Source organism: Clytia hemisphaerica, unplaced genomic scaffold (assembly GCF_902728285.1).
Source record: "Clytia hemisphaerica strain Z4C2 unplaced genomic scaffold, Clytia hemisphaerica genome assembly, whole genome shotgun sequence".
In the NCBI taxonomy this organism is placed as follows: domain Eukaryota; kingdom Metazoa; phylum Cnidaria; class Hydrozoa; order Leptothecata; family Clytiidae; genus Clytia; species Clytia hemisphaerica.
The window spans coordinates 347,991-372,595 of NW_027104302.1; the positions used below are offsets into that span (position 1 = coordinate 347,991).

At 33.7% G+C, this 24,605-nt stretch overlaps 2 protein-coding genes across 2 annotated transcripts; both read right to left on the reverse strand.

Moving 5' to 3' along the window:
• Positions 1–13,238: 13,238 nt before the first annotated feature.
• LOC136817441 (pulmonary surfactant-associated protein D-like) lies at positions 13,239–18,948 on the reverse strand. The gene is made up of 4 exons (XM_067073772.1): positions 18,741–18,948; positions 16,442–16,500; positions 16,310–16,354; positions 13,239–13,882 (listed from the first exon to the last, which is right to left on the reverse strand). Exons 1-4 carry the CDS (start codon positions 18,904–18,906, stop codon positions 13,481–13,483), a joined length of 672 nt encoding a protein of 223 aa, XP_066929873.1. The 5' UTR covers positions 18,907–18,948; the 3' UTR covers positions 13,239–13,480.
• Positions 18,949–21,500: 2,552 nt separating this feature from the next.
• LOC136817428 (uncharacterized) lies at positions 21,501–24,019 on the reverse strand. The gene is made up of 3 exons (XM_067073762.1): positions 23,948–24,019; positions 23,091–23,172; positions 21,501–22,155 (listed from the first exon to the last, which is right to left on the reverse strand). The coding sequence occupies exons 1-3, from the start codon at positions 24,017–24,019 to the stop codon at positions 21,686–21,688; spliced, it is 624 nt and encodes a 207-aa protein (XP_066929863.1). The 3' UTR covers positions 21,501–21,685.
• Between the last annotated feature and the right edge of the window lie 586 nt (positions 24,020–24,605).

Genomic DNA, 24,605 nt, shown 5'->3' on the forward strand with positions numbered 1-24,605 from the left:
AAAAAACCTACCCTTAGAGAGACTGATTTTGACTTTTGTTGTTTTGGTAACCCTTAGGGAGACTTTGGGAGGGTGAAAAACCCTACCCTTAAGGCACGCACATACCCAGCACCCATTTTTGCCTAAGTACCCCCCCGGGGGGGGGGGGGTGGTTGTGGTTCCTCATCAGAAGAACTACATGATGAGTTTGAAGAGCTGCTGGTGTCACTGCTCGAACCCGAAGGATCAGCCAAGCACAAGGTTAGAACTGTGAGATTTATAAAAACAAATATCTTCATGACTGCTTTGAGTAACCAAGACTGACGATGTTCGAAAGAAGCGTTACTAGAGACTGAGGTATTTTATATATGAGACCACACACGAGGTCGGCTAAATTTAGAACCCAGACTTTCTGGTCAAAGTAGATCTGGTGAACGCATACGACTGACAGGGTGTAACGGGCGTTTACTAGGGCGCCGGCAAAGGCTCTCTTTTCAATTAACCTGAGTTATGAATAACTCCATTTAACTCTATAAAGTAGTAAAAAATGACAAAAAACAGCCTTTTGTCGATCAACCAGCAATAAACTTTGTTTAATATCTTTTGGTTGAATGAACATTTTTGAAAAAAATTTTCACAGTGATGATGATCTAAGAGTCAAAAGTCACTCCTGTGAAAATGATAATTATACCACATTTCTACAAGAAGTTGATCTTTTTCTTCTTCATTTTTCATTTTCATTTTCCTTTTTTTTCTCAATTTTTTTACTTAATAATATTCCACTCACGAATATCTTTTTAACGAGCACAAAATCGCAACTGGATTCGAATTCTATCAAAAGTTACAGCCATTTTTTTCGAATTTTTTGAAAAATTTCGAAAAGGAAAAATGAAAAATGAAGATAAAAAAAAGGAGATTTTTTCCACTTGATCGAAAATTTTAGATTTATAATTTATTGAAACCTTGAACTTCGCTGATTTTAAATATGTTTTCAGATTCTTTATATCTTTCTAGGATCGAAAGTTATAGTCCTCCAAAGCGGGTTCATTTTGCCTATTTCTAGCCTTGGAACAATTGAAATTTAAGAACCATCTGAGGCTTAGCTAAAATTTACTGGTGCTTATAAAAAACAAACGTGTAAATACAGAAAAAAAGAAGTCCTCAGCTTTCTTTGGGTAGACAGCGAATGGAAATTGAGCCTTCGAGTAGCCCTTGACTGCAGTCGCAATTTGCTTGATTACTTATCATTATATGAATGATTCTTGTTTTCGATTCTTTTCAGAATAAAAAATTATTGAAACAAACACCTATGTATCACAAACCCGTTTGGACCCACTGGAAAATTTGGCAAATATTTCGTGCTCCGTGGGGAAACTAATACCCTGAAATCTCAGCCCCACTAGGATATTGACTTTGATTTATTCCTCACAAATTCAACGTCTAAAAATTGCACTGTAAAACCATTTTCACTAGATATTTTAGCCCTGGAGCATGCAATAGAATTGTTATCCCCACTGAGGAAAAAAGTTCCACTGGGGTTGCGAGACAGGGGTGTAAACAAGCAGCAATTGGCATTGCAATCCCGTGTGGTATTTGCTCTATTCAGTAGATCAATATATAAATGGAATTGATAACAACATACACCAAAAAACAATAACGAAAATTTCAGAAGTAGAAAAACGAAAAATTTTCTTCATTTTTCAACAAACATTTTTCAAAAAAAACATTATACTTTAGACAATTCTCCTTGGAAATATCTTCCCAAAGGTAAATAACTTTCTAACATAACATGAATAGGTGCTGAGAGAATGTCAAAAACTAAAGTGTCCACATACTTTTGAGGCAGACTTTAATATGATTGGTGGCTACCGTGAACTAAAACTGGTAGTGCCGTAGATTCGTCTAGTCTCAAAAAGCATTCTTATTATATACCATCTGAATGAGGAAAATAACACGAAACTAAATATTTTTCTTTTTATATCATATCTGTCCTGACGGTCTGATAATTAAAAAAATACAATAGGAATGATGGGTACCATTTAAAAAAGAAATCCCCGTGACTGAGTTTCGGATGAGAATTTATATCAAAAACAAATTCAGAAATCTGGTCAAATCTGCCTAACTACACGTTCTTTTTTTTATTAGAACCCAGTTTATAAGAACATTGAGGCTGAAATTCGTCGAAAAATTAAGAACATCGTAAGAACCCAGCCTCAGTTTGGAAAAAAATGACAAGAAACTACAATTATTTCCTCTTTTCAAGCAGTCTTAGCCGAACTTAGCTTAGGGATACATACAGTATCTAAAACCGAGAGTCAAATATTGTCCAAAGTTTACCAATCTTAAGTAATCTTTATTTTGCATGATATTTTCGATTTAGAGTAGTCTGAAAAATTAAGAACGCATTTAAGAACATTTTAGGCTGAAAATTGCTAAAAAAATAAGCACATCCTGGCTCAGCCAAATTTTAGATGTTCTAATAAAAAAAACGTGTATGTGAGAAGTACTGATGTACGCATACAAGAGATTAAAAAAACCCACACTGCCTCTCTGACATTAATGCCTGGAGCAGCATAAAAAACAAGACGACTTGAAGTCAAAAATTTCGCCTAGAATTTGAACTGCAGAAGAAGAAGTAGTGAGATTGAAACTAATCTGAACTCTACTTTACATCGAGCCTTGATGAAACAATTTTACAAGAACAACGAGGCTTAAAATGACTAAAAAAATAAGACCATTTTAAGAACAATTGCTGTTTAATTTTTAAGAACTTTTATAAAGTATATGCTTGTAAGAAAAATAAATATGCTCATATTGTGCGCCATCCCTTGTTGGCCCAGCGCTAGCGAGTGGGCCTTTAAAGAGATAGACTAGTAAACTAGTCGTTGAAAACTGACCCATATACAAAAAATCAAGCTCCAAATAATAAGAATCGAATGGGTGAAGTTGCGTCTCTTTTCTGAATTTCAACGACTAGAAGCTACTTCCCTCAAAAAACGTTGTTTAATTTTACAACTTTTTATTAGGTTTTTGAGAATCCATCCAACTTTTTTAACTAAATGATATTTCATAGTAACATTGAACATGGGAACATATAAATAAATGAGCATTTCTAAAAACGCAATAAACAGAAAGAAAAATAAATGCAATCCCGCACGGGTCAGACATACAGAAATCTGTATGTCTCTCCTTACGATTTTAGGTGAAGAAAAAAAGGCGTTGGAAGTAGCTTCTAGTCGGTTATTTTCCTTTTCTCTCACGCGCGCTGAATATTTAATTAGTGTTTACATTATTTGATTGACAGTTTTATTATAAGCTTAAAAGTAATAACCGACTAGTTTACTAGTCTATTAAAGAGAGTGTCACTATTTTTTTTCCGTGTTTCCTTCTGTGTGTCCGTTTTGGTAGAAACGGCGCTTTATACCAGTAACACACTTTTTGCCGTCTGGAGAGGGAAAAGCTTGCGAAAGTCGGGTACTGGCTAAAAAAGATATATTTTCTGATTTCGCGCTCCTTAAACAACAAACGTTTTCAAAACAAAACAGATACAAGATGGCGGTTGAAGCGAGGAGATTGATTTCATGTGTTGATTCTTACTTTCTTGAACATTTTCTTTGCTTTAGTGGTCAAGAGACTTTCAAACCAAAGAAACTTTGTAGTGATTTTTTTTTGTAAACTTTTTCAACATTCTGTCATATGTTATAGTTTTCATAAAGCTTTCTGAGTGAAAATTCTAACCAAAGTCAAGTTAGCGACACATTCAGCGACACATTCAGCGACACTTTCGCTTTCAGCAACACTTTCAGCGACACATTCGAATTCTTTTGTATTTTTCATGCTGAAGGAGAGGATTCCTATTCTGGAAATTGGTATTCCTATCAAGCCTCATCTGTTAGCTACAAATTACACCAAAAATAAAATCCAAAAAGCGTTCCCTCTTTTCAGGACACGTTCGAATAGATGCCTCATTGGAAATCTCGGAATACTCATTTTGGGCATTATGGCCTGATTTCGCACCAAAACAATGGATTCCTATCCTGGAAGCTTCTATTCCTATCAAGCCCCATCTATTAGCTACAAATTACACCAAAAATAACATCCAAAAAGCGTTCCCTCTTTTTAGGACACGTTCGAATAGATGCCTCATTGGAAATCTCGGAATACTCATTTTGGACATTATGGCCTGATTTCGCACCAAAACAATGGATTCCTATTCTGGAAATTGGTATTCCTATCAAGCCTCATCTGTTAGCTACAAATTACACCAAAAATAAAATCCAAAAAGCGTTCCCTCTTTTCAGGACACGTTCGTATAGATGTCTCATTGGAAATCTCGGAATACTCATTTTGGGTATTTGAGACCAAAACAATGGATTCCTATCCTGGAAACTTATATTCCTGTCGCGCTCCATCTAATAATAGCTACAATATACATCACTGAAGTAAAGTTTAAAAAAATGTTTCGTCATTTCAGAACATGTTTGGATAGACGTCTCTTTAGAAAGATCGGAATGCTAATTTATAATAATATGCTAATATCTAACGTGAATTAGGAAAAATATCGAATGCCTTGTTGAAAACTTAAGTTTTATGGCAGAAAACATTCAATATTTGCATGTTTTTTAAAGTTTTGAGAAATTGAATTTCGAATTTCTAATACAAACATACAGAAAAATCGAAAATCCTACCATGGAATTCCGTCCTTAAGACTTTTTTACACACCAAAAATGGAATGAGAGAGCGAAAAACTTTCACGGGACTTCAAATTTTCATCGAAAACACGGCGGGCGCTTATCGAATAATAGAATGTCGAATAGTGGAGCGTCGTTTATAATAGAGTTTCTTTTAAGGAAATTTGACGGTGACTTTCAATTTGATCGAAAACAGGAGCTTATCGAATAACAGAACGTCAAATTAGAGAGCGTCAACTGTATTTTAAAATGAAAAGTTTCATTAAAACTTTTTAAAAATGTTTGGATGACATCATTTTCTTTCGGTAAAAATGCAAATACATTAAAATGTGCTGTCATGAAAATAAACACAGAAAGATTTACGAGTATCAGAAAAAACCATACTGTCCAATTATTTTTGAATTATGTAGTAGTAGTATTCCCTATTCTCAGTGGCAGCGAATCTCCTTACAGCTTCAAGCCATGTGTTTTTAGACCAGCTCCTACGGTGAGTATCACAGCGCTTTTAAAAAAGAGTCAGCGATAGAGAATGATAACATAAAGATCTGTGCATTATTTCGATTCCATTGAAGTATAATTAATAGTTTAGTGCAATTGCTGTTATACATTTGGAATGATGTAGAAGATTTCTTTTGAAAGAAACACATTTTAATTGAACTAGGAGGTTTCTGGGGGAATTCGTCAATAGTAAGCACGTATATACTGATACAATCTGAAAATGCTCTTAAATTGGCATTCTTAGCTTTAGTAGCAAAATTCCATGATGGTGATATTCTTAGCATATTCTTAGTTTTTTGGCCATTTTCATCATGGACATTCTTATAAAGTGTATTCTTATAAAAAAAACCTTGTTGTAAACTTTTTTAGAGGCTCGACCTAATCGTATTTTTTGGCACTTTCAGCCTCAAAATGTTCTTATCCTGTTCTTTTTTAGGCAACAATCTTGGTAAGTTTGGGGGTAATCGTTGATTTTTTGATTTTTTGATAATTTTGCTCATTTTCTTTTATTTTCTTAGGGATTTGCCGGGGGTTTTGAAGCGTCGTACCTATGTCAAATCACTTTCCAATTTCTTATTGACGGTAGTAATAGGCCCTAGAGGGGGCGCACGGTTTCACGGTATCCGGGATAAGGCTTTTTAAACACGGGATGACGGTATTCGCGGGAAAAATTACGCGATGACGAGATTTCAGATGACTCACGCTGACGGTTAATGTCAGACTTTTGTTTCGGGCCTAAGATAGGATATTTTTGTTCAAAATGCTAGAGCCTAGAGGCCATGAAAAGGACAAAGCTAGCCACAATACAAGGTTGCAAAAGTTGAACAAAAAAATGCAAGATAAGCGTTAGAAAGATGCTTTAAAAACCAAAGAAAGAGCTATGAAAAGAATCTTTGGGGCTTTGCATTTTCAAGTTGCGAAAATATTAGTCACGGTATCATTATTTCATTTTTGGTTTAATTTAGAATTTATAGCAAAAAGGAAGAATTTTCGGCACAAAGAAACTTTACAGGAGGATTGGGCGGAATTGGCAAAAATTGAAATTTCAAATTGAAATTTTTCCGCCATCCCTAACAATTTTAATTCTCGCCAAATTTAAATTTTCTCAAATTTTGCTCAATTTTCCACTATTTAGGTCATAAAAAGGGGGTATTTTAAACATTGTCACATTAATTTTTCCCGCCATCCATAAAATTAAATTAATTAAAAAATTAAATCAAAATTAATTTTCTGGCGATCCGCCAAATTAAATTCCCGCAAAAATTTCTTCCTTTAAAGTATTTCGTTTTTTTTCAACGCGACATCTATCCAAACGTGTTCTGAAAAGAGGAAACGCTTTTAGAACTTCATTTTTGGTGTAATTTGTAGCTAATAAATAAGGCTTGATAGGAATACAAGTTTCCAGGATAGGAATCCATTGTTTTGGTATAACAAATCAGTCAATAATGCCCAAGATGAGTATCCCGAGTTTTCCAATGAGACATCTATTCGAACGTGTTCTGAAAAGAGAGAACGCTTTTGGGATTTCATTTTTGGTGTAATTTGTAGCTAATAGATGAGGCTTGATAGGAATAGAAGTTTCAAGGATAGGAATCCATTGTTTTGGTGCCAAATCCGGCCATAATGCTCAAAATGAGTATCCCGAGTTTTCCGATGAGACATTTATTCGAACGTGTTCTGAAAAAAGGGAACGCTTTTGGGATTTTATTTTTGGTGTAATTTGTAGCTAATAGATGGGGCTTGATAGGAATAGAAGTTTCCAGGATAGGAATCCATTGTTTTGGTGCGAAATCAGGCCATAATCCCCAAAATGAGTATTCCGAGATTTCCAATGAGGCATCTATTCGAACGTGTCCTGAAAAGAGGGAACGCTTTTTGGATTTTATTTTTGGTGCAATTTGTAGCTAATAGATAGGACTTGATAGGAATAGAAGTTTCCAGGATAGGAATCCATTGTTTTGGTGCGAAATCAGGCCATAATGCCCAAAATGAGTATTCCGAGATTTCCAATGAGGCATCTATTCGAACGTGTCCTGAAAAGAGGGAACGCTTTTTGGATTTTATTTTTGGTGTAATTTGTAGCTAATAGATGGGGCTTGATAGGAATAGAAGTTTCCAGGATAGGAATCCATTGTTTTGGTGCGAAATCAGGCCATAATGCCCAAAATGAGTATTCCGAGATTTCCAATGAGGCATCTATTCGAACGTGTCCTGAAAAGAGGGAACGCTTTTTGGATTTTATTTTTGGTGTAATTTGTAGCTAACAGATGAGGCTTGATAGGAATACCAATTTCCAGAATAGGAATCCATTGTTTTGGTGCGAAATCAGGCCATAATGCCCAAAATGAGTATTCCGAGATTTCCAATGAGGCATCTATTCGAACGTGTCCTGAAAAGAGGGAACGCTTTTTGGATTTTGTTTTTGGTGTAATTTGTAGCTAATAGATGGGGCTTGATAGGAATAGAAGTTTCCAGGATAGGAATCCATTGTTTTGGTGCGAAATCAGGCCATAATGCCCAAAATGAGTATTCCGAGATTTCCAATGAGGCATCTATTCGAACGTTTCCTGAAAAGAGGGAACGCTTTTTGGATTTTATTTTTGGTGTAATTTGTAGCTAACAGATGAGGCTTGATAGGAATACCAATTTCCAGAATAGGAATCCTCTCCTTCAGCATGAAAAATACAAAAGAATTTGAATGTGTCGCTGAAAGTGTCGCTGAAAGCGAAAGTGTCGCTGAATGTGTTGCTGAATGTGTCGCTAACTTGACTTTGGTAAAATTCTATACCTTAAATCAATTTCTGACTTTCACTTTTAGTTTCTTGTTTTCAAAAAGACTTGATTCTGGAATTTGCTGATGAACACTAAAATGGAGTTCATGTGTAAATTATAGCAAGATTGGAACTTTTTCAATCATACTACGTGTGAAAATGGTTATTTCTAGATCTGTCTCGTTTAACGAATTGGTGGCTTGATTTTTCAAACTCAACACGGAATTATTTCAAATACCGATATTAAATGGAATATGGCAATGGAGACTAAAATGCAGCTCATGTGTAAATTTGAACAAGATTGGAACTTTTTCTATGATGCTACGTGTGAAAATGGTTATATATTTCTAAGTCTGTCTCGTTTAACGAATTGGTGGCTTGATTTTTCAAACTCGACACGGAATTATTTCAAATACCGATTAAATGGAATATTGCAATGGAGACTAAGATGCAGCTCATGTGTAAATTTGAACAAGATTGGAACTTTTTCCATGATGCTACGTGTGAAAATGGTTATATATTTCTAGATCTGTCTCGTTCAACGAATTGGTGGCTTGATTTTTCAAACTCGACACAGAATTATTTCAATTACCAATTAAATGGAATATGGCAATGGAGACTAAACTGCAGCTCATGTGTAAATTTGAACAAGATAGGTAGGAACTTTTTCCATGATGCTACGTGTGAAAATGGTTATATATTTCTAGATCTGTCTCGTTCAACGAATTGGTGGCTTGATTTTTCAAACTCGACACAGAATTATTTCAAATACCGATTAAATGGAATATGGCAATGGAGACTAAACTGCAGCTCATGTGTAAATTTGAACAAGATTGGAACTTTCTTCATGATGCTACGTGTGAAAATGGTTATATATTTCTAGATCTGTCTCGTTCAACGAATTGGTGGCTTGATTTTTCAAACTCGACACAGAATATTTCAAATACCGATTAAATGGAATATGGCAATGGAGACTAAACTGCAGCTCATGTGTAAATTTGAACAAGATTGGAACTTTTTTCATGATGCTACGTGTGAAAATGGTTATATATTTCTAGATCTGTCTCGTTCAACGAATTGGTGGCTTGATTTTTCAAACCCGACACAGAATTATTTCAAATACCGATTAAATGGAATATGGCAATGGAGACTAAACTGCAGCTCATGTGTAAATTTGAACAAGATTGGAACTTTTTCCATGATGCTACATGTGAATATGGTTGTTTCTGGATCTGTTGTGTTTTACGAATTGGCGGCTTGATTTTTCAAACTCGACACAGAATTACCCTTACCAAAACTCAGTATACTTTAAGTATATTCTATATTGTACTGCAAGTATACTTTCAGAGGTACTAAAAGTATACTTTCAGTACATATTTTGATGTTATAGAAAGTATACTTAAAGTACTAAATTTTTGGAACAATATTCCATATACTTTAAGTATACTGCATGGAAATATACTTCAAATATACTGCAAAAAAGTATAAATAAAGTATACTTTTATACAAATTGCTAGTATTAACCACATTGCCACTTAAAACACATTCTTCAATGATGAAATTTAAAAAGTTCATGCCTATAAAGCTTATGAATTTGAAGAAATTTTAAAACCAAACTCCTATTAATCTGGTAACATTGAAAGTAAAGTAACTGTCAGTAACATTGAAAGTAAATAATCTTAAAAGCTCTTTTAAGCAGATAAAGAAAATCCGTAGCAAATTCAAAATCTCCAATTCTACCATACTAATTTTTATCTCATGTGAGCTTTGTGAAATGGAGTAAAAATTAGTATGGGTCCAGACTAATATTATAATGGAAAAATAATCACCTTAATGACAAAAAGTTCAACTTTCAAAACTACGTGTTTCTAAAAAGCATCACGTGATAATGGCCCTCACTACACTGCTTTATTTTTGTAAAAATACACTTTATAAGAGTGTCCATGATGAAAATGGCCAAAAAACTAAGAATATGCTAAGAATATCACCATCATGGAATTTTGCTATCAAAGCTAAGAATGTCATTTTAAAAGCATTTTTCAATTATAACAATTATCTCAAAGTAAGGCCCAAGTTAGGCTCACTGCTTTTACAAAAGTGCCATTTTATGCTTGAGACGTATATACTAAATGTTAAATCTATTATGCATTAGGATCCTAACCTAAGAATATGCTGTAAGAATATTTTAGGATGATTTTCCCAAAAAAGTCAAGAATATTCATGATGAAAAGGATTCACACCATTCTTATAAAAAAAAGCGTGTATACAATGAAAAACGATGAAGGCTATTAATTCTTTAAGCCCCAATGGTTACAAGACAGGATTCAAAAAGCATGTGCTTCTACAGTGGCGTTGTGGGGAAATTTTTCTGGAGGGGCCAAAGTCAATTTTTTTTAAATGGCGCCCCCCCTCCCAATTTTCGAAAGTGGTGCCCCCTCACCCACCAGTTTCTAAACTTTTACTAATTCATTTGCCTAGGCATAATGAGGAAGGAAATATTTAATGGAGAAGAGTAGATATATCTTTGATGAATGGAAAAAGGGAAAAACAGGCCCCACCATGGTTGGGGCCGACTAGAAAATTTTAATAATCGACTGCCAAGATACCCTAAATCACTAAATAAAAATAGACAAATTTGACGCTTGCTAGAGTGAAAAAACAATGTGTAATGCGAGCGAAGCGAGCGGAAAAACTGATGGTTCATGATTTCAATATTGTTGTCAGCAAATTAGTCTTGGGGTGCAGTTAGATTTTCATTTAATAATTATGCTATATTGTACAAAAAAAACTTGTAAAATACGTAGATTGCAAAGAAGTTACCAATTAACTTTATTGCGAGCGAAGCGAGCGAAAAAAAAATATAAGTATTTTAAAATTATCTCAGTAAAATTGGTCCTGGGCGCAATTTAAGGCGCATAAAGTATGATTTTTAAGATTGGGGCGTTTAGAAAATCTCTTTTGGCGCCCCTTGCTCTTCGGCGCCCCTTCAAAAAAGCTCCGCTGGGGGGGCCATGGCCCCCCGGCCCCCCCTGCCACAACGCCACTGGCTTCTAGATATATAATTAAATATATAACTACAATATCGATTTTTTGCATCATTTTCTGGATATATTAATCAATTCCAATAATTCCAACAATTACTATTACTAGTACATAGCTTACACTAACATGCCACCGCAGCAATATAATATTTTTAAAGAATTCTATAATAAATTGTATAATCATAATAATGTCAATTGCAAGATTATAAGAAATGCATGGGGACAAAAAAATAGTAAGTAGCTACACGTTTGGTTAAACGAAGAAATAAAATATTTTCTTTTTTCCTGAAAATAATAACAATAACACTCCATCTAAATAAATAAAAACGATGGCCTAGTTATAATTAAGGTTTCGACGAAGACATGAAAAAATCTAATTAAAAAGAAATGACTCTTATGTTTTGCAAGCTAAAGTTTATTCCACTTAAATTGGCATTCATTTTTGCTATCATGTGGAAACCATATCAGAGTAATTAGACTACTCGAGTACCTAATAAACGTACAGTAGCGAATAAACGTACAGGGTCGAAAATGGAGGCATGCAAACCTAATTGAAGGATCTTTTTAATGAGGTTAGGGGGTAAATATTGGGTAATTTGCTTTCTTTTGACGAGTAGAACAAACCTCAAAAGTCAAAGATGGATATTTATCATTAGAAACAAAGTAGGCACTTGAAATTGAGGAAAATTTTTGTTAAAATTAATAAACGTACATGTACGTTTATTAGATACCCGAGAGTATCTTCCTTGAGAGTGGTTTGTACATGGTAGCAAAACAAACTTCCAATTTACATGGAATAGATTTTAAATGTAAGACGGGTTCAAGAAACGAGCTTGTCGGAACAGGTTGACGAGATAAAGCTTTTAATGCTTTAAAGATTGAAACATAAAAAATAATCAGGAATAATTAATTGATTTGATTATTGATTGATTTAATTACTGATTGATTGATGATTGATTCTCTATTGCTACTTTGCCTAATAAACAATAGTCAAGAGGATACTGCGGATAAAATTTATCAAAAAGTTCTGCGCCATCTTAAATAGGGCGAAATAGAAACCAATCCTAGCTAAGGCCCGGACTCCACTCGCCTACGCTTTGATTGTACTTCTCAAGCAAAATCTTTTATGTTGTTGGTCAAAAGAAAAATAAAAAGATATGCCATTGTGGTCCATTCAGACGTACAGTCGAGAAAAGTTGAAATGCGCCTAATTTTTTTTAAAGTGCATAGTACTTTTTCATGATGCAATCTTTTCTCCAAACTAAAAGCTGATTGAATCCATTAAGATGATCGCAGCGCAGACAATGAAGAGACGTGCCTTCAGGAAGCTAGACTTTTTGAGTTTATAGCTATATACTTTCACTTTATGGTGTTTCTGTATGACTGTCTGTGTGCCTAGTCTAACCACCGTTAAATGCCTTCGGGAAGGTCCCTCCTAACTTGGAAAGCCAGAATTGGAGCTATTTCACCAAACTACTGGAGCGCAAGTTATTACGTAGGCTATCACAACTGAAAAAGTTGAATGTATGCGCCTATACAAACTTTTTTCAGGTTTTCCAAATAGATTTACCACACTGAACAAACAGTGAAAACACTCTAAGTGAGGTAAATCTATTTCGAAGACCAAAAAAAAAGTTTGTTTACATCGATTCACATTCAATTTTGGATTCATATGCTACATTCTACTTTTTTGTACTTTGCCGGTATCTTGTTTTACCGAGTTAAGAAAGATATTCCCGAGTTACGACCATATAATGGTCTTTAAAGCTTAAGAAGCTCTATAAACAATAAAGGTAGTATTAATAAAATAACAGACAATATAAATTACAGTTTGATAAGTTTGAACAAAAATATCAACAAAATGTACATTTGAAAACTTGAGCAAATTTCTTTAAAGATTCCCGAAAAAGAATTGAAATCATTGCTGAAATGAACTTCTGACTAAATTACATTATTTATTCAGTTTTAAAGACAAGAAACCGAAGAAACAAAATTAGACATACAAAACACTTTTTCCATTCAATGAATCGAATCAGCTCATCATCATAACCAGTCTGCCATTTTGTTTGTTTTGATTTGCAAAAGTAATATTGTAATCCTTGTTATGGTGTAATTATATACTTTTTCTATAATTTGCATTTATAACACTCGCTTCAGCTTTTCAATCCTAAATCAAAACTAATGAAATGCAATATATAATAATGGTAATAGCATATAACGTAATATGAAAATGTGTATAACATTTACCGCTGTATAATTTACCGCCATATTTTTGCAGAACACTTAATTGGCCGGAACATACAATACGAACAAACGCGCGCGCAAAGATTCGAGATTCCTGTCCAATATCCTTGCGTGAAGCTATGAAGGCCTCCTCACTCGCTACGCTCGTTGCGGGGGCAATAAGTATACTAGCCGTTGTATGGATGTTGAAACGATGTTATGTGTGCTTGCTGGAACCGGAATATTCCTACTGTGACATGATTACACTAAATTGAAACTATCCTGTATCTCCCTTTTCTCCTCTAGACCCCTTTTCTCCTGCATCTCCCTTCGGTCCTGGTGATCCATTAACTCCTGCTTCTCCCTTCGGTCCTGTTGACCCCGTTGCTCCTTTATCTCCTGCAATTCCTGGTTTTCCCTTCAGTCCTGTTTTCCCAACTTGTCCGGTTTCTCCTTTCGCTCCTGTTGACCCATTAGGTCCTACATCTCCCTTCACCCCTATTTGCCCAGCTTGTCCTGTTGAGCCCTTCGGTCCAGGTGGTCCTATCAGTCCTGCTTCTCCCTTCGGTCCTGTCAGTCCAATTGGCCCTCTTTCTCCCTTTGGTCCTGTTTCTCCTGTCGTTCCTATTGGCCCAGATTGTCCAGTTGACCCTTTTTCACCTTGAAAGGATTTGCCATCCTAAATGTAATAAGAGTGATGTCATTGGATGACTTTCTGTAATGCCCGGGGGGGTACTAGGGCAAGATGGATTACGGGGATGCTCCGCTGGTCAGGGTACCTTTTTTAACCTCCACAAGTCCCAGGTAGGGTCGCAAAAACACCAAAATAGAAAAATCAGTCCCTCGTAGGGTGCCTATTTTTGGAAAATTTGGGGTAAAAGTAGAAATTTTGAGAAAATTTTGGAATTTTAGTCCCATTCAGGGTCACTTTTTTCGCAAATTTCGAGTCCCACGTAGGGTCCATTTTTCGAATCTCAGCGGAGCAACCCCGTCGGTCGACAAGGGTAGTACCCCCCCCCCCCCCCGGGCTGTAATGTTTCTACAATTCTTTATATCTACAGGTGTGTTTACAATACACTGCATGAAATAAGACGTTTACGCATTTTATCATTTTTGTAAAGTTGATATTTACTAAAGGTTTACGCAGCGTAAACCTTCTATGAAGTTTACGCATGCAGAAATATCTTCTCTGCGCAAGCGTAAACTTGATGTGAAGTTTACGCATGCAGAAATATCTTCTCTGCGCAAGTGTAAACTTGATGTAAAGTTTACGCATGCAGAAATATCACTTCTGCGCAATCTATATTTTTTTAAAAAGAGTAACGAGTTTTACGCAGGACTGTAAAACTAAAGTTTCGCAATAACACCTTTATTGCGGCATAATTTGCTTTTGTTTTCTATTTTAATGATGTTAAAAAGACGCGCGCTATTATGAAATGTGTGAAAAACACCCACTTGTGAAAAAGTTCAACATAAAAGATTGTGTAGCTGTTCCTAGTAAACAAAGGAAGTGACGAAGCCAACGGGGTGTGAAAAGTATGCATCAACATTCAAAGGTAAGTTATTTCAATTTGATATCTATGAAATCGTTTGTATAATCAAAAAAGAAGATTTTTGATATCAAAATGTCCATCGAAATTATTTCTAAAAAGGCTCTGGAGTCTTCGGAATTTCATCCTGTTAACGTCTCTTAACTTTTTAACCAATCAAAATGAAGAATTTGAATAAAGGCTTTCTCTTCTCTCTCTCTCTCTGAAAAACTTATCAAGTTTTGTGAGATTTTTGTTTTTGTGTTTGAAGAAGTGTGTGCTGCTAGAACTTAAAATGTTCGTAGAAAACTGATTTTGATTTTTTGTATCTTTTTTAATATTCTTATGTATTTTCTTTTTTTAGATAAAAATTGATGAAGTTAAAATGAATTACAAAGTAGAATATAATCCTGTATCATCATAACTTCAAGGAAAATCACAATACCTGAAATCACAAAAGCAAACCTTCGAGGACGCGGTCTTCGAAGCCTTCGAAACATGATGCTGGATTGATTTTCAATGAGAAATAAGACAAAACTAAAAGATCAAATGAATTTTTAAGCTTATTTGCGAATGGATGAATTCTATGAATTGACTTATTTTTTGATTATTCGAAAACTTTTATCAAGGTGGTTGAAATAATGCATTGGAAATCAATTGGTTGAACACTTTGCTATTGTGACCTGTCATTATCAACTGGTAGAAACATGTACAATACTGTAGTAAAAAACTTTCAATGAACTATTGGAACATTAAAAAATTAGTCAAACTTAACCAAAAAAAATTTTGATACACAATTTTCATTAGTAACTGAGATAATTTTGGGTTGTAAGACCTTGAAATATATTTTTGTAATTTTTAATAGTTTAAACTAAGTCATTTGAATAAATAAAACAGAACGTCTAATCGACTAGAATCAACGTCATTTCGACCTCAAAAATCCATCAAACAGACATCCAGAAAGACATCTCAGTGACGTCTGATAGGTCTTTCATTTCAGTGCGTCTGTCAGAAGTCTTCGAGACGCCTGGGAGATCTTCCGAGATCATCTCGTGTCCACTGAGATGCGCGAATATAGTTTCACCTGTTTTAAAGGATGCGTAAAACTCAAATTACTGCACTGTAAATATCACATATGCGCACTGACAGAAAATAATTTTTTACATTGTAAACCTCGTATTTACAAGTCAGTAAACTCCAAATTTACAACTGTTTGTAAAGATCGCATTTACAAATGCAGAAACTTCATATTTACTCGTTTGTAAACATCCAATTTACGCCATGCAGGGAGTTCACTTTTAGACATTTACAACAGAACTGAAACCTCGTATTTACGCAGAATGTAAACCCGTTGTAAACATTATGTTTACAAAGGTTTGCGCACGGGTTTACTGAGGTAAACGGAACTGCGTAAACTCCTTATTTCGTGCAGTGATAAAGCTCAAAGGTGAAAACCAACAATTGACAACCCTCGATCACATTATCAGATAATTTGCAATATTTAAGTAAAGAACGTTAAATTTTTGAAATTTCAATGGTGGAAACCGACATACAATACAATATGTAATAAAACTTACAATCTTTTTTAATAAATCATCGATCCTTGCTTCAAGACTTGCAATCTTAAATTGAAAATAAAATAAAGTTCATTTTAAAAAGAAAAGTTATATTATCAGCACAAATATACACTTCTTTAAGAAATATCTTACCACTTGTCCTTGAATATCAGTCAAGTTTGTCTGTAGCCGTTGAATCTCGTTCGTTACACCTTTTAAATAAATCAAATAAAAGTATTGGTTTCATTTTGTTTCATCAAATTGAAGTTTCTTAATTTTAAAAATCTTTTATTTTATTTTGAATAGACCTTATCGGAGTTTTTGATTCTTCTAAAAAAGCGATGCATTGTGGGATTGTTCGAGTGTATTACAATAGGATTCCCTCGAGGAGTTCCTAAGAGATTTTTATTGTAACACACTCGAAACAATCCTACAATGCATTGCTTTTTTAGAAAAATAAAAAACTCCGATAATGTCTATTAAAACATTAGAGAATTCATTTCATTTGATAAGAATTGACCGATTTTTTATTTTTTATTCTGTTATTTCTTATCATGGCTATTATTATGATAGCTACTCTTGATAATTTCATCCTGATTTAATGTCGAGGAAACAAAAACATCAAATTTTTCAACGACCGTAATAGTCAGGTTTTAATAAAAACTTTTTATAGAAAAGTCTCTAAAATCATAAATATTGAAAATTCTGCATTTTTTCTTATTCTTAACCACCACAGACTACAAAGTGTTTCATAAAATGTCACCTCGGATGAAACATTATAATTTATAGAAATTTAAAAATGAGACATGATTGACTCTTAATTAAAATGTTATTATACAATCGAACATTCATTTGATCTATTTTTCAAACTTGCTCACCTTTGGGAAATCAAATATTTGTAAAAAGAAATTTTTGAATTATCCTAGAAGCATGTTTTTAAAATTAAAACACAAAAAAATCGATGAAAGTATTGGTATTACCGTAGTTTGTCTCACGAAAATTACAACAAATTAATTGTAAGATTTTATAGAAGAATTTACATATATTCACATACATTTATCAACTATTGAGATATTAGTTTTTATGAAGCGTTTATTAATTTACAATAAATACATTACGACTTTATTGGTGATTTGGGAAAATGGAAATAAGTAATACGTTAATAATGGAAATTTTCATTGTCTTCTATCTCGAAACTCAATAAACATAAACCATAAAAAACGACAATAGAATATTAGATTAATTTTTCGACTTTCTGTGAGACACGGTTATCGATAAAAATATTTATCATTATTATCAATTTTCGTAAGTTTTTTTAGATTTTCGTTATTGAGTATGAACACTTTTTTAATTTTTCAGCCAATCAATCTTACTTGCATAAATTACGATGCTCCAAATAAATGGACACCCCTGTCTCAGTAACCCGGTAAAGTTTAAAAGCTCACCGGGGTGGCTAAGAAAATAACAGGATTTCACCGGAGGAGATTTTTGACTAAAAAAAGTCGCCAGGTTGGAAAATTTGAGGTAAATTTTCACCGGGTTACAGTTTTTTTTATATAAAGACCAGTAAAATCTTTTGATGCTATGACTACTATTGTTATTTTAAGCATCAAATTCTAATGCTTTTTATACTCCCTGCTTGTAATACTAAAGCTCAATTTGGCTAAGATCGCCCCGGTCAAAAAAGGGAAATGCTTATCGCCCTGTATCGAAAAATTGAAAAATTGAATCCGGATGTTTATTGGAGTTTTTTTTATTATCAACCTATTTCAATGCTACCAGTGAGTTCAACAGTTTTCAGTGAAATTACATAAAACCCAAACGCTTTAAAGTCTAGTACATTAAATATGCGTAAAATATTCTCGTATAAACAATCTTAAATGTGTTCCTAGGGTTATGATGGAAAAGCTCTTCAAGTTTAAAAAGTAATCGCAAAATCGCAGCACAAATTTATTTTTCTTAGTTAATTTCATTTCTTTATCACTTTATTAGTTTTCTTCTTATATTATTGTTCTGTTTAAAATTTAAGAAGTTATTTATAGAAATATTTTTTTAGAAAGAAAATAATACAATGAATAAGAAATGAAACTGACAAATAACTTTTTTTATTTGACAATAATAAATAAAATACTTATTTAAGATAAAGCTTCTTTCATACATTTTTATTATTAAATTGATTGCTTACTCCAATATTTTCATCTTTAAGGGTAAGTTTTTTATGTCGATTTGTAGATTATTCTACATAGCTCAGAAGAGGTTCCGAGTTTAAAACCTCCTCGAGGTCATGTAATGGTGGGATCTTTATTTAACGCCATATTGATAGTAGGTTACAGTTATCAAAAGGGTTACGTATATAATAAACACCCTGTAGGAATGTCACTCATTTTACCCAAAGTAAAAGTAAAGTATAGTAATTATTTCTTATTTTTTAAATATATAAGATAAATCTTACCTGTACTCGTTTTGTCTTCGACAAAGGCGATCATCGCCAATATGAAAGCAGCAAGTGAAATGACGAAAACAACAATTACGAAATACAATACCATCGGACTTTTTTTCGTCGAAAGGGTTCCTGGTGAATCCCGATTCGGGCTATCACTTTTATTTAGTGATGACATTGTTGTATGTGTGTTAGGTTAATTTACTTTTCAATTTTATATCTACAAAAAAATTATTTAAAAACACAAATAAAGCAAAATATCCAATGATCATGAGAGACAGTATTCAAGCTACTAAAAACAAACATGGGTTGTTAAAAATCGCTCTTTTTTAACCAAAACGGCATTTTATTCTAGGATCATAGGTTTAATAAAGTCGAAACAAGAATTCTGACAACAAAGTTTAGATCAATCTCCCATTAGACTCATCAACGAAGTGAATGATTTAAAACTAAAATTCCAAGGCTTTTTATGCACAAAAATGTTTGTATCAATGATTGTATACAAGATATACATTTTGCGAGACAATAGGTTGTAGTAGATGTTTATCAAGTACCTAATAAATTGAAGAGAAAAAAATATATCTTTATCGATTTGTAATGCATTGGAGTAATGAACTAAACTCTACCTCGAGGTTAACCAAGAGATGCGGTATTTCGAAAATCGTAAAAAAATTAACATATGGACCAGAACAATCACGGTAATGAACCGGAAACGACTTTTTTATTTAGTATTTTCATTTAATCTATTCTCCACATTGTTCAACAAAATGCACAGTGTACCCAAGCGAAGAAGCTTTTTTCCCGCCATTATGAAGCTTGTTACATTTATATGGCAGACGAATAATGGAATGTTGGCAGCCATGAATGAAGTATTTCGACAGTGGTCTTTTTTATCGTCCTACTTACTCTATCTGAGTGATTTGCTTGAAAATTTTGGTTAAAATGGCTCCATAATATGCCAAAAATAGCTCTGGAACTTCGATGATTTTTTTAAAAAACGACGAAGAATTTTTCTCTGTAACGCCTTTATACCGCATGTCCCACAAAAAATAAAATAAATTGATTGTAAAATTTGATAAAAAAGTTGCAATTCACGTTACATCATTTTGAGGTGATTGATTTTTACGAGGTGTTGAATGCCTCCTAAAATAAGCACCCACCCTAAAATTGAAATTATTGAATTAACCTACCCGTACAATAAGCGCACAACTTCAGAAATTGAAGCTTTTTATTCGTATTTTCGCAACAAAACATCAATTTAGCAAGAAATATATATCCTGGTAACACATTCAACACATTTCATTTGTTTTCCATATTCTAAATTACTTCCTAATTCGGTTCATTTAATAAGCACCCTCCTTATACACCCTATTTATATTTCAAGATTTTCGATATTGCAAAGTCCAAACTGAAAATTTAGAAATTTTCAAAATGACAATTTTGATTTAACAACGTCTTAATCAAGTTTTTGAAAACAAATCTCTTTTGAAAATAGTTCCATTCATGTATGGAATAAGTTGTGAAAATTTTAGAAAAAAAGCATAACTGAAACTGAAAATATTAAGCTTTAAAGATATTTTTCTCCTAAACTTTGAAAAGCTGATTTTTATACTTGTGACTGATTCTGTATATACACTATTTATTTGTGACACATGATATAATTTTTAGTTATCTATTTTTAGAACTAAAAACACTGATGATGATTATTAAATCGAAACATGTATGAAAAATAAAAATTAACATGCTTGGTCAAGTTTACCGACTATGCCTTCACTACTCATTTATTTTTCTCCTATATTTTGCAAAAAAATGACAGAATTTGCCGTTTTTGCTGATTCAGCGAAAAATTTTATATAAAATGTTAATTTTTTGTTATAAACTACTAACTCATACCCTGAGTATCAGAGGTTAAGTTTTCAAAGAAAGTAGTAACCTCTGAAGACAAATAATAGAAATTTTATCGCGCATGTGTCAATCTAATCACTGTAGAAAAAATCAAAGATGAAGAGCAAATATTACCATATTAATGTCTAGCAGACTGTATCAGTATGCAGTTTACTATTTACGAATTCCCCAGAAACCTCCAAGTTTAGTTGAAATGAGTTTATTTCGAAAGAAATCTTTTACATGATCCCCAAATGTATAACAGTAATTACTAAACTTTTAATTATGGAAATGTCACTTTAATTGAATCGAAATAATAGACAGACTTTATGTTATGAATTTCTATCACTGACTCTTTTTACAAAGCATTGATGACTTTTTGTAAGTTGTGTTTTCAACGACGGGAATAAAAATATCGACTATGACGCTCATCCAAGATCTTGGATGGTCGTCATGGTTACTTTTGTCTTCGCTGATTGCGCGATGAATAGAATCTCGATTCGTCGGCACAGCGTAAATATATGATTTTGAGCTGTGCTTTTCACGGTAACTAACTCAAGGTGATAGGAATAGAATTCCAAGACTTTTTGCTCGAGTTGCTTTTTCTCATATTTAGAATTTTCGGTTTTGTCAATGCTGATTCTAGGGCTCCAAAATACTGGTTGACCTTCAAGACGCTATATCTTTTACCCAGCCTCTAAAGTCACAGATGTATTTGCATTTTCTGAACGGCATTAGGTGTAGAAGTTTCCTACATCCCGTTTTCATAACTTATTTTCAATATCCAAGGAGCTAGAGTGAGTTACATGCAGTTTTTGTCTAATTTTGGTGTTAAAATATTTCCTTTAGACGCAAATATGTTATTTTGAATCTGTGTCAAACCAGCAAAAACATGTTCATTTTTAAGTATAACCATCATTCTTTCAAAATAAACAAAAATCGTTTAATTCTGATAAATCTACAAGTCAGAATCCTCATTTTAATGACAACCACCGTTTTGGGGGCCGTCTCCTTTTTGGGGCCATATACTGTATACAAAATATTAGATTAAATTATCCCTTTACAATTAAAATTTACAAAAAATTAATAATTTTAAAGTTACTAATAAGAACAGGGCATTTCGTCTGCCAATTGTTGCTTGCCATTACTTTCACATCATAAAATTGTCTTGCGTCATTGTTTAGAATGGAATATTGTTCAACGCCGTCAAGCTCCAAAGAGTATCTGTAGGACCCATTACTAATATAACGTTGATGGATTTCAAAATAATAAGTTTGATTAACGACAACGTCTCCTGGGATGTCAAAATTATGACTGGTTTGTCCGTTAACAGCAGAAGATATACGGAATTCTGACGGCGATGAGCGTTTAGCGAGAAACGGCGTACGGTCCCCGTAATCGACATCTTTACCGTTCTGCGTTAAATGTATTATGTTACACCACGTTGTTTCTTTTGCGTATAAACGTACGGATAACGTCAATATCCATTCCGTACTTAGAATCGGTATAATATTTAAAAGCTGGTTCTTTTTAATCTCAAGTTCTGGAAAAAGGAATGAATAACTACAAATACTATTAATAAATATGAACAGAACGAAATGGCATCAAGGGTTTTTGGGGGTCACTGATTTTATTCAAAGCTAGCAAAGAAATCAACCGGAGCTTATTTTACCGACCAGATTTCACACTAAGAACTGCCCAGCTGGCACACAACGTTTTTTCGACGTTTATCTAACGTTCACAACGTCCATAAAACGTTAGATGAACGTTGAAACAACGTTGTGTGCCAGCTGGGTGGTAAAGAACCCGTCCCCATGCTATTTAAGAATTAGTCCAACTGGCTAAGAATTTACCAACGAGTTGTTAAACGAACTATATTATAAAAACTCGTTCCCATACGGGTAAAAGAAAAGTGAACTCCGGTTGAATTCTTTACCAGTTTTGAAAGTGAAGAATTCAAAATCAGCACCCCCTCCCTATATATTCCCTGTGAAATAAATCTTTTTCCCGAGTGATTTTTAAGATTTTTCGTGATGTTTTAGGTCAATAGTTCCGTGTGGTGTGAATACTTATAATATGATTTTACCAGCCCAGCCGGCACACAATATCAAAAAAACGTCCATTTGACATTCATAACGTCCAAACAACGTTATTTGAACGTTAAAACAACGTTGTGTGCCAGCTTGGAGTAGTAGAATCATTATTCATGTGTAATCTTCTTTTTTGAATTTTCCAACGAAGAAAAAAAATCATAATCTGGTTTGAAGCAATAATTTACTGACAATAGTTCTTATACTGTGAGAAGAACTTTGGTGGTAAAGAACGTTGACCCATGTTTGAATCATAGGCAGCTTTAGTTTCAGAAAATGTTCCTATATTTTCTTCTCTTTTTATTTGTTCTGGCTAAAAGTTGGAGGGTGTAAAATAGGGCGGCACATACCCTTCAGCTTGCCATCCTTGTAACCCCGGGTAACTTACCTTTTTCTCCAACGATAACCATGGGTTCTCTTCCGTGGTTATTTGTAGGTGTACCTTGACCAGGGAAAAGATTGCAGCAGTTCTGTTCGGAGAATTTAAAAGAAAGGTTTAATAGTTGAAAGGGATGATATAGTTTTATAAATGGGATATCTGGATTTCAACTCTTTTCGGTACCCATTTTGGAAAAAGTAGAATACCATATCTAAGGGCAAAATTGAATTTAGAGATAAATGAAAATTTTCGCAGGTACCTACAGATTTCGCATACTCTACGTCACACTCAGGGTTATTATAAAATTTCTCCCTGATTATCTGCCGCCCCCGGAGTTCACGGAAATTGCGCAAAAGAAGCCAAAATATAAAAAAACTCAACAAAATACAACAAAAAGCTAGATAGTTCTTGAAACCCATTGTATTATATACCTTTCGAGGGAACCTATTTTGGCGGGAACTAATTTTGGCAAATTCGGCGAATTTAGACAAAATTCGCCAAAATTAGTTCCCGCTAAAATTAAATATTTTGCTCACTCGCAAGAAATAAGTTCTCGCCAAAATTAATCTTTTTGGTATTTTGCCTAAATAACTTCTTGAGTTCACTAAAAAAGCTTCAAATAAGACGAAATATAACAGATTTACGCTGTCATTCGCCAAAATTAGTTCCCGCCAAATGCAATCAATTCATCAATCGCAAGAATAAGTTCTCGCCAAAATTAAAAATCTTCCGGATTCTTGCCGCTCGTCAAAATTAGTTCCCGCCAAAATAAGCTCCCTTAAGGTATCTTATCATGCTAGTTTATAGACGGGGTTAATTTTTTCAAAGAAACGGAGTAAATGAAAAAGTGTGTTAGAATTACCTACCATAGTCTCCAACAATATTAGAGGTAAAATGAATGTAGCAAGCGTTGCCACGAGCAGAGTTGGGAAAATCATCGTGATCCTCTAAAATACGATTCACAATTTTGCTTTTGTACGACCATTAGTTCGTCCTTGCAAAACTTTTTTAAATGAAAAACACAAATTACTTTCTAATATTTTCTACATCGGAAAAACTCAACTCAATGTAGGCACCATATGGATGAATAGCCTTAACCAACGGGACTGTGTTTCAAAGAAATTTGTTTAAATAATAATGGAGATTAAAATAAGAATGAAGAGTATTTAAGAAATTGAATCTGTTTGTATAGCCAACTGGGCAAATTTTTTCTTTTTCAATGTCTTAAATGTTCACTAATAAAACTGCGGGCCCTGAATGATTAAAGGGTTCAAATGAAAGCTACAATAGAGAACGAGAGCCATCTTGTTTATACACCCCTGTATGTATAATACACAATTTTGTTTATAAGAACAATCTCATAAGAACAATATGAGGATCAAAAACACATAAAATAAAGAACATTTCAAAACAATCGTTACTCTGTATGGATGAACCTTAATACAGTAAGGGTAAAATTTGGGAAGTGGTAAAGTGGAATATTAACAATATCTCAATTCTTCCCATGAAACAACAACGAAATAA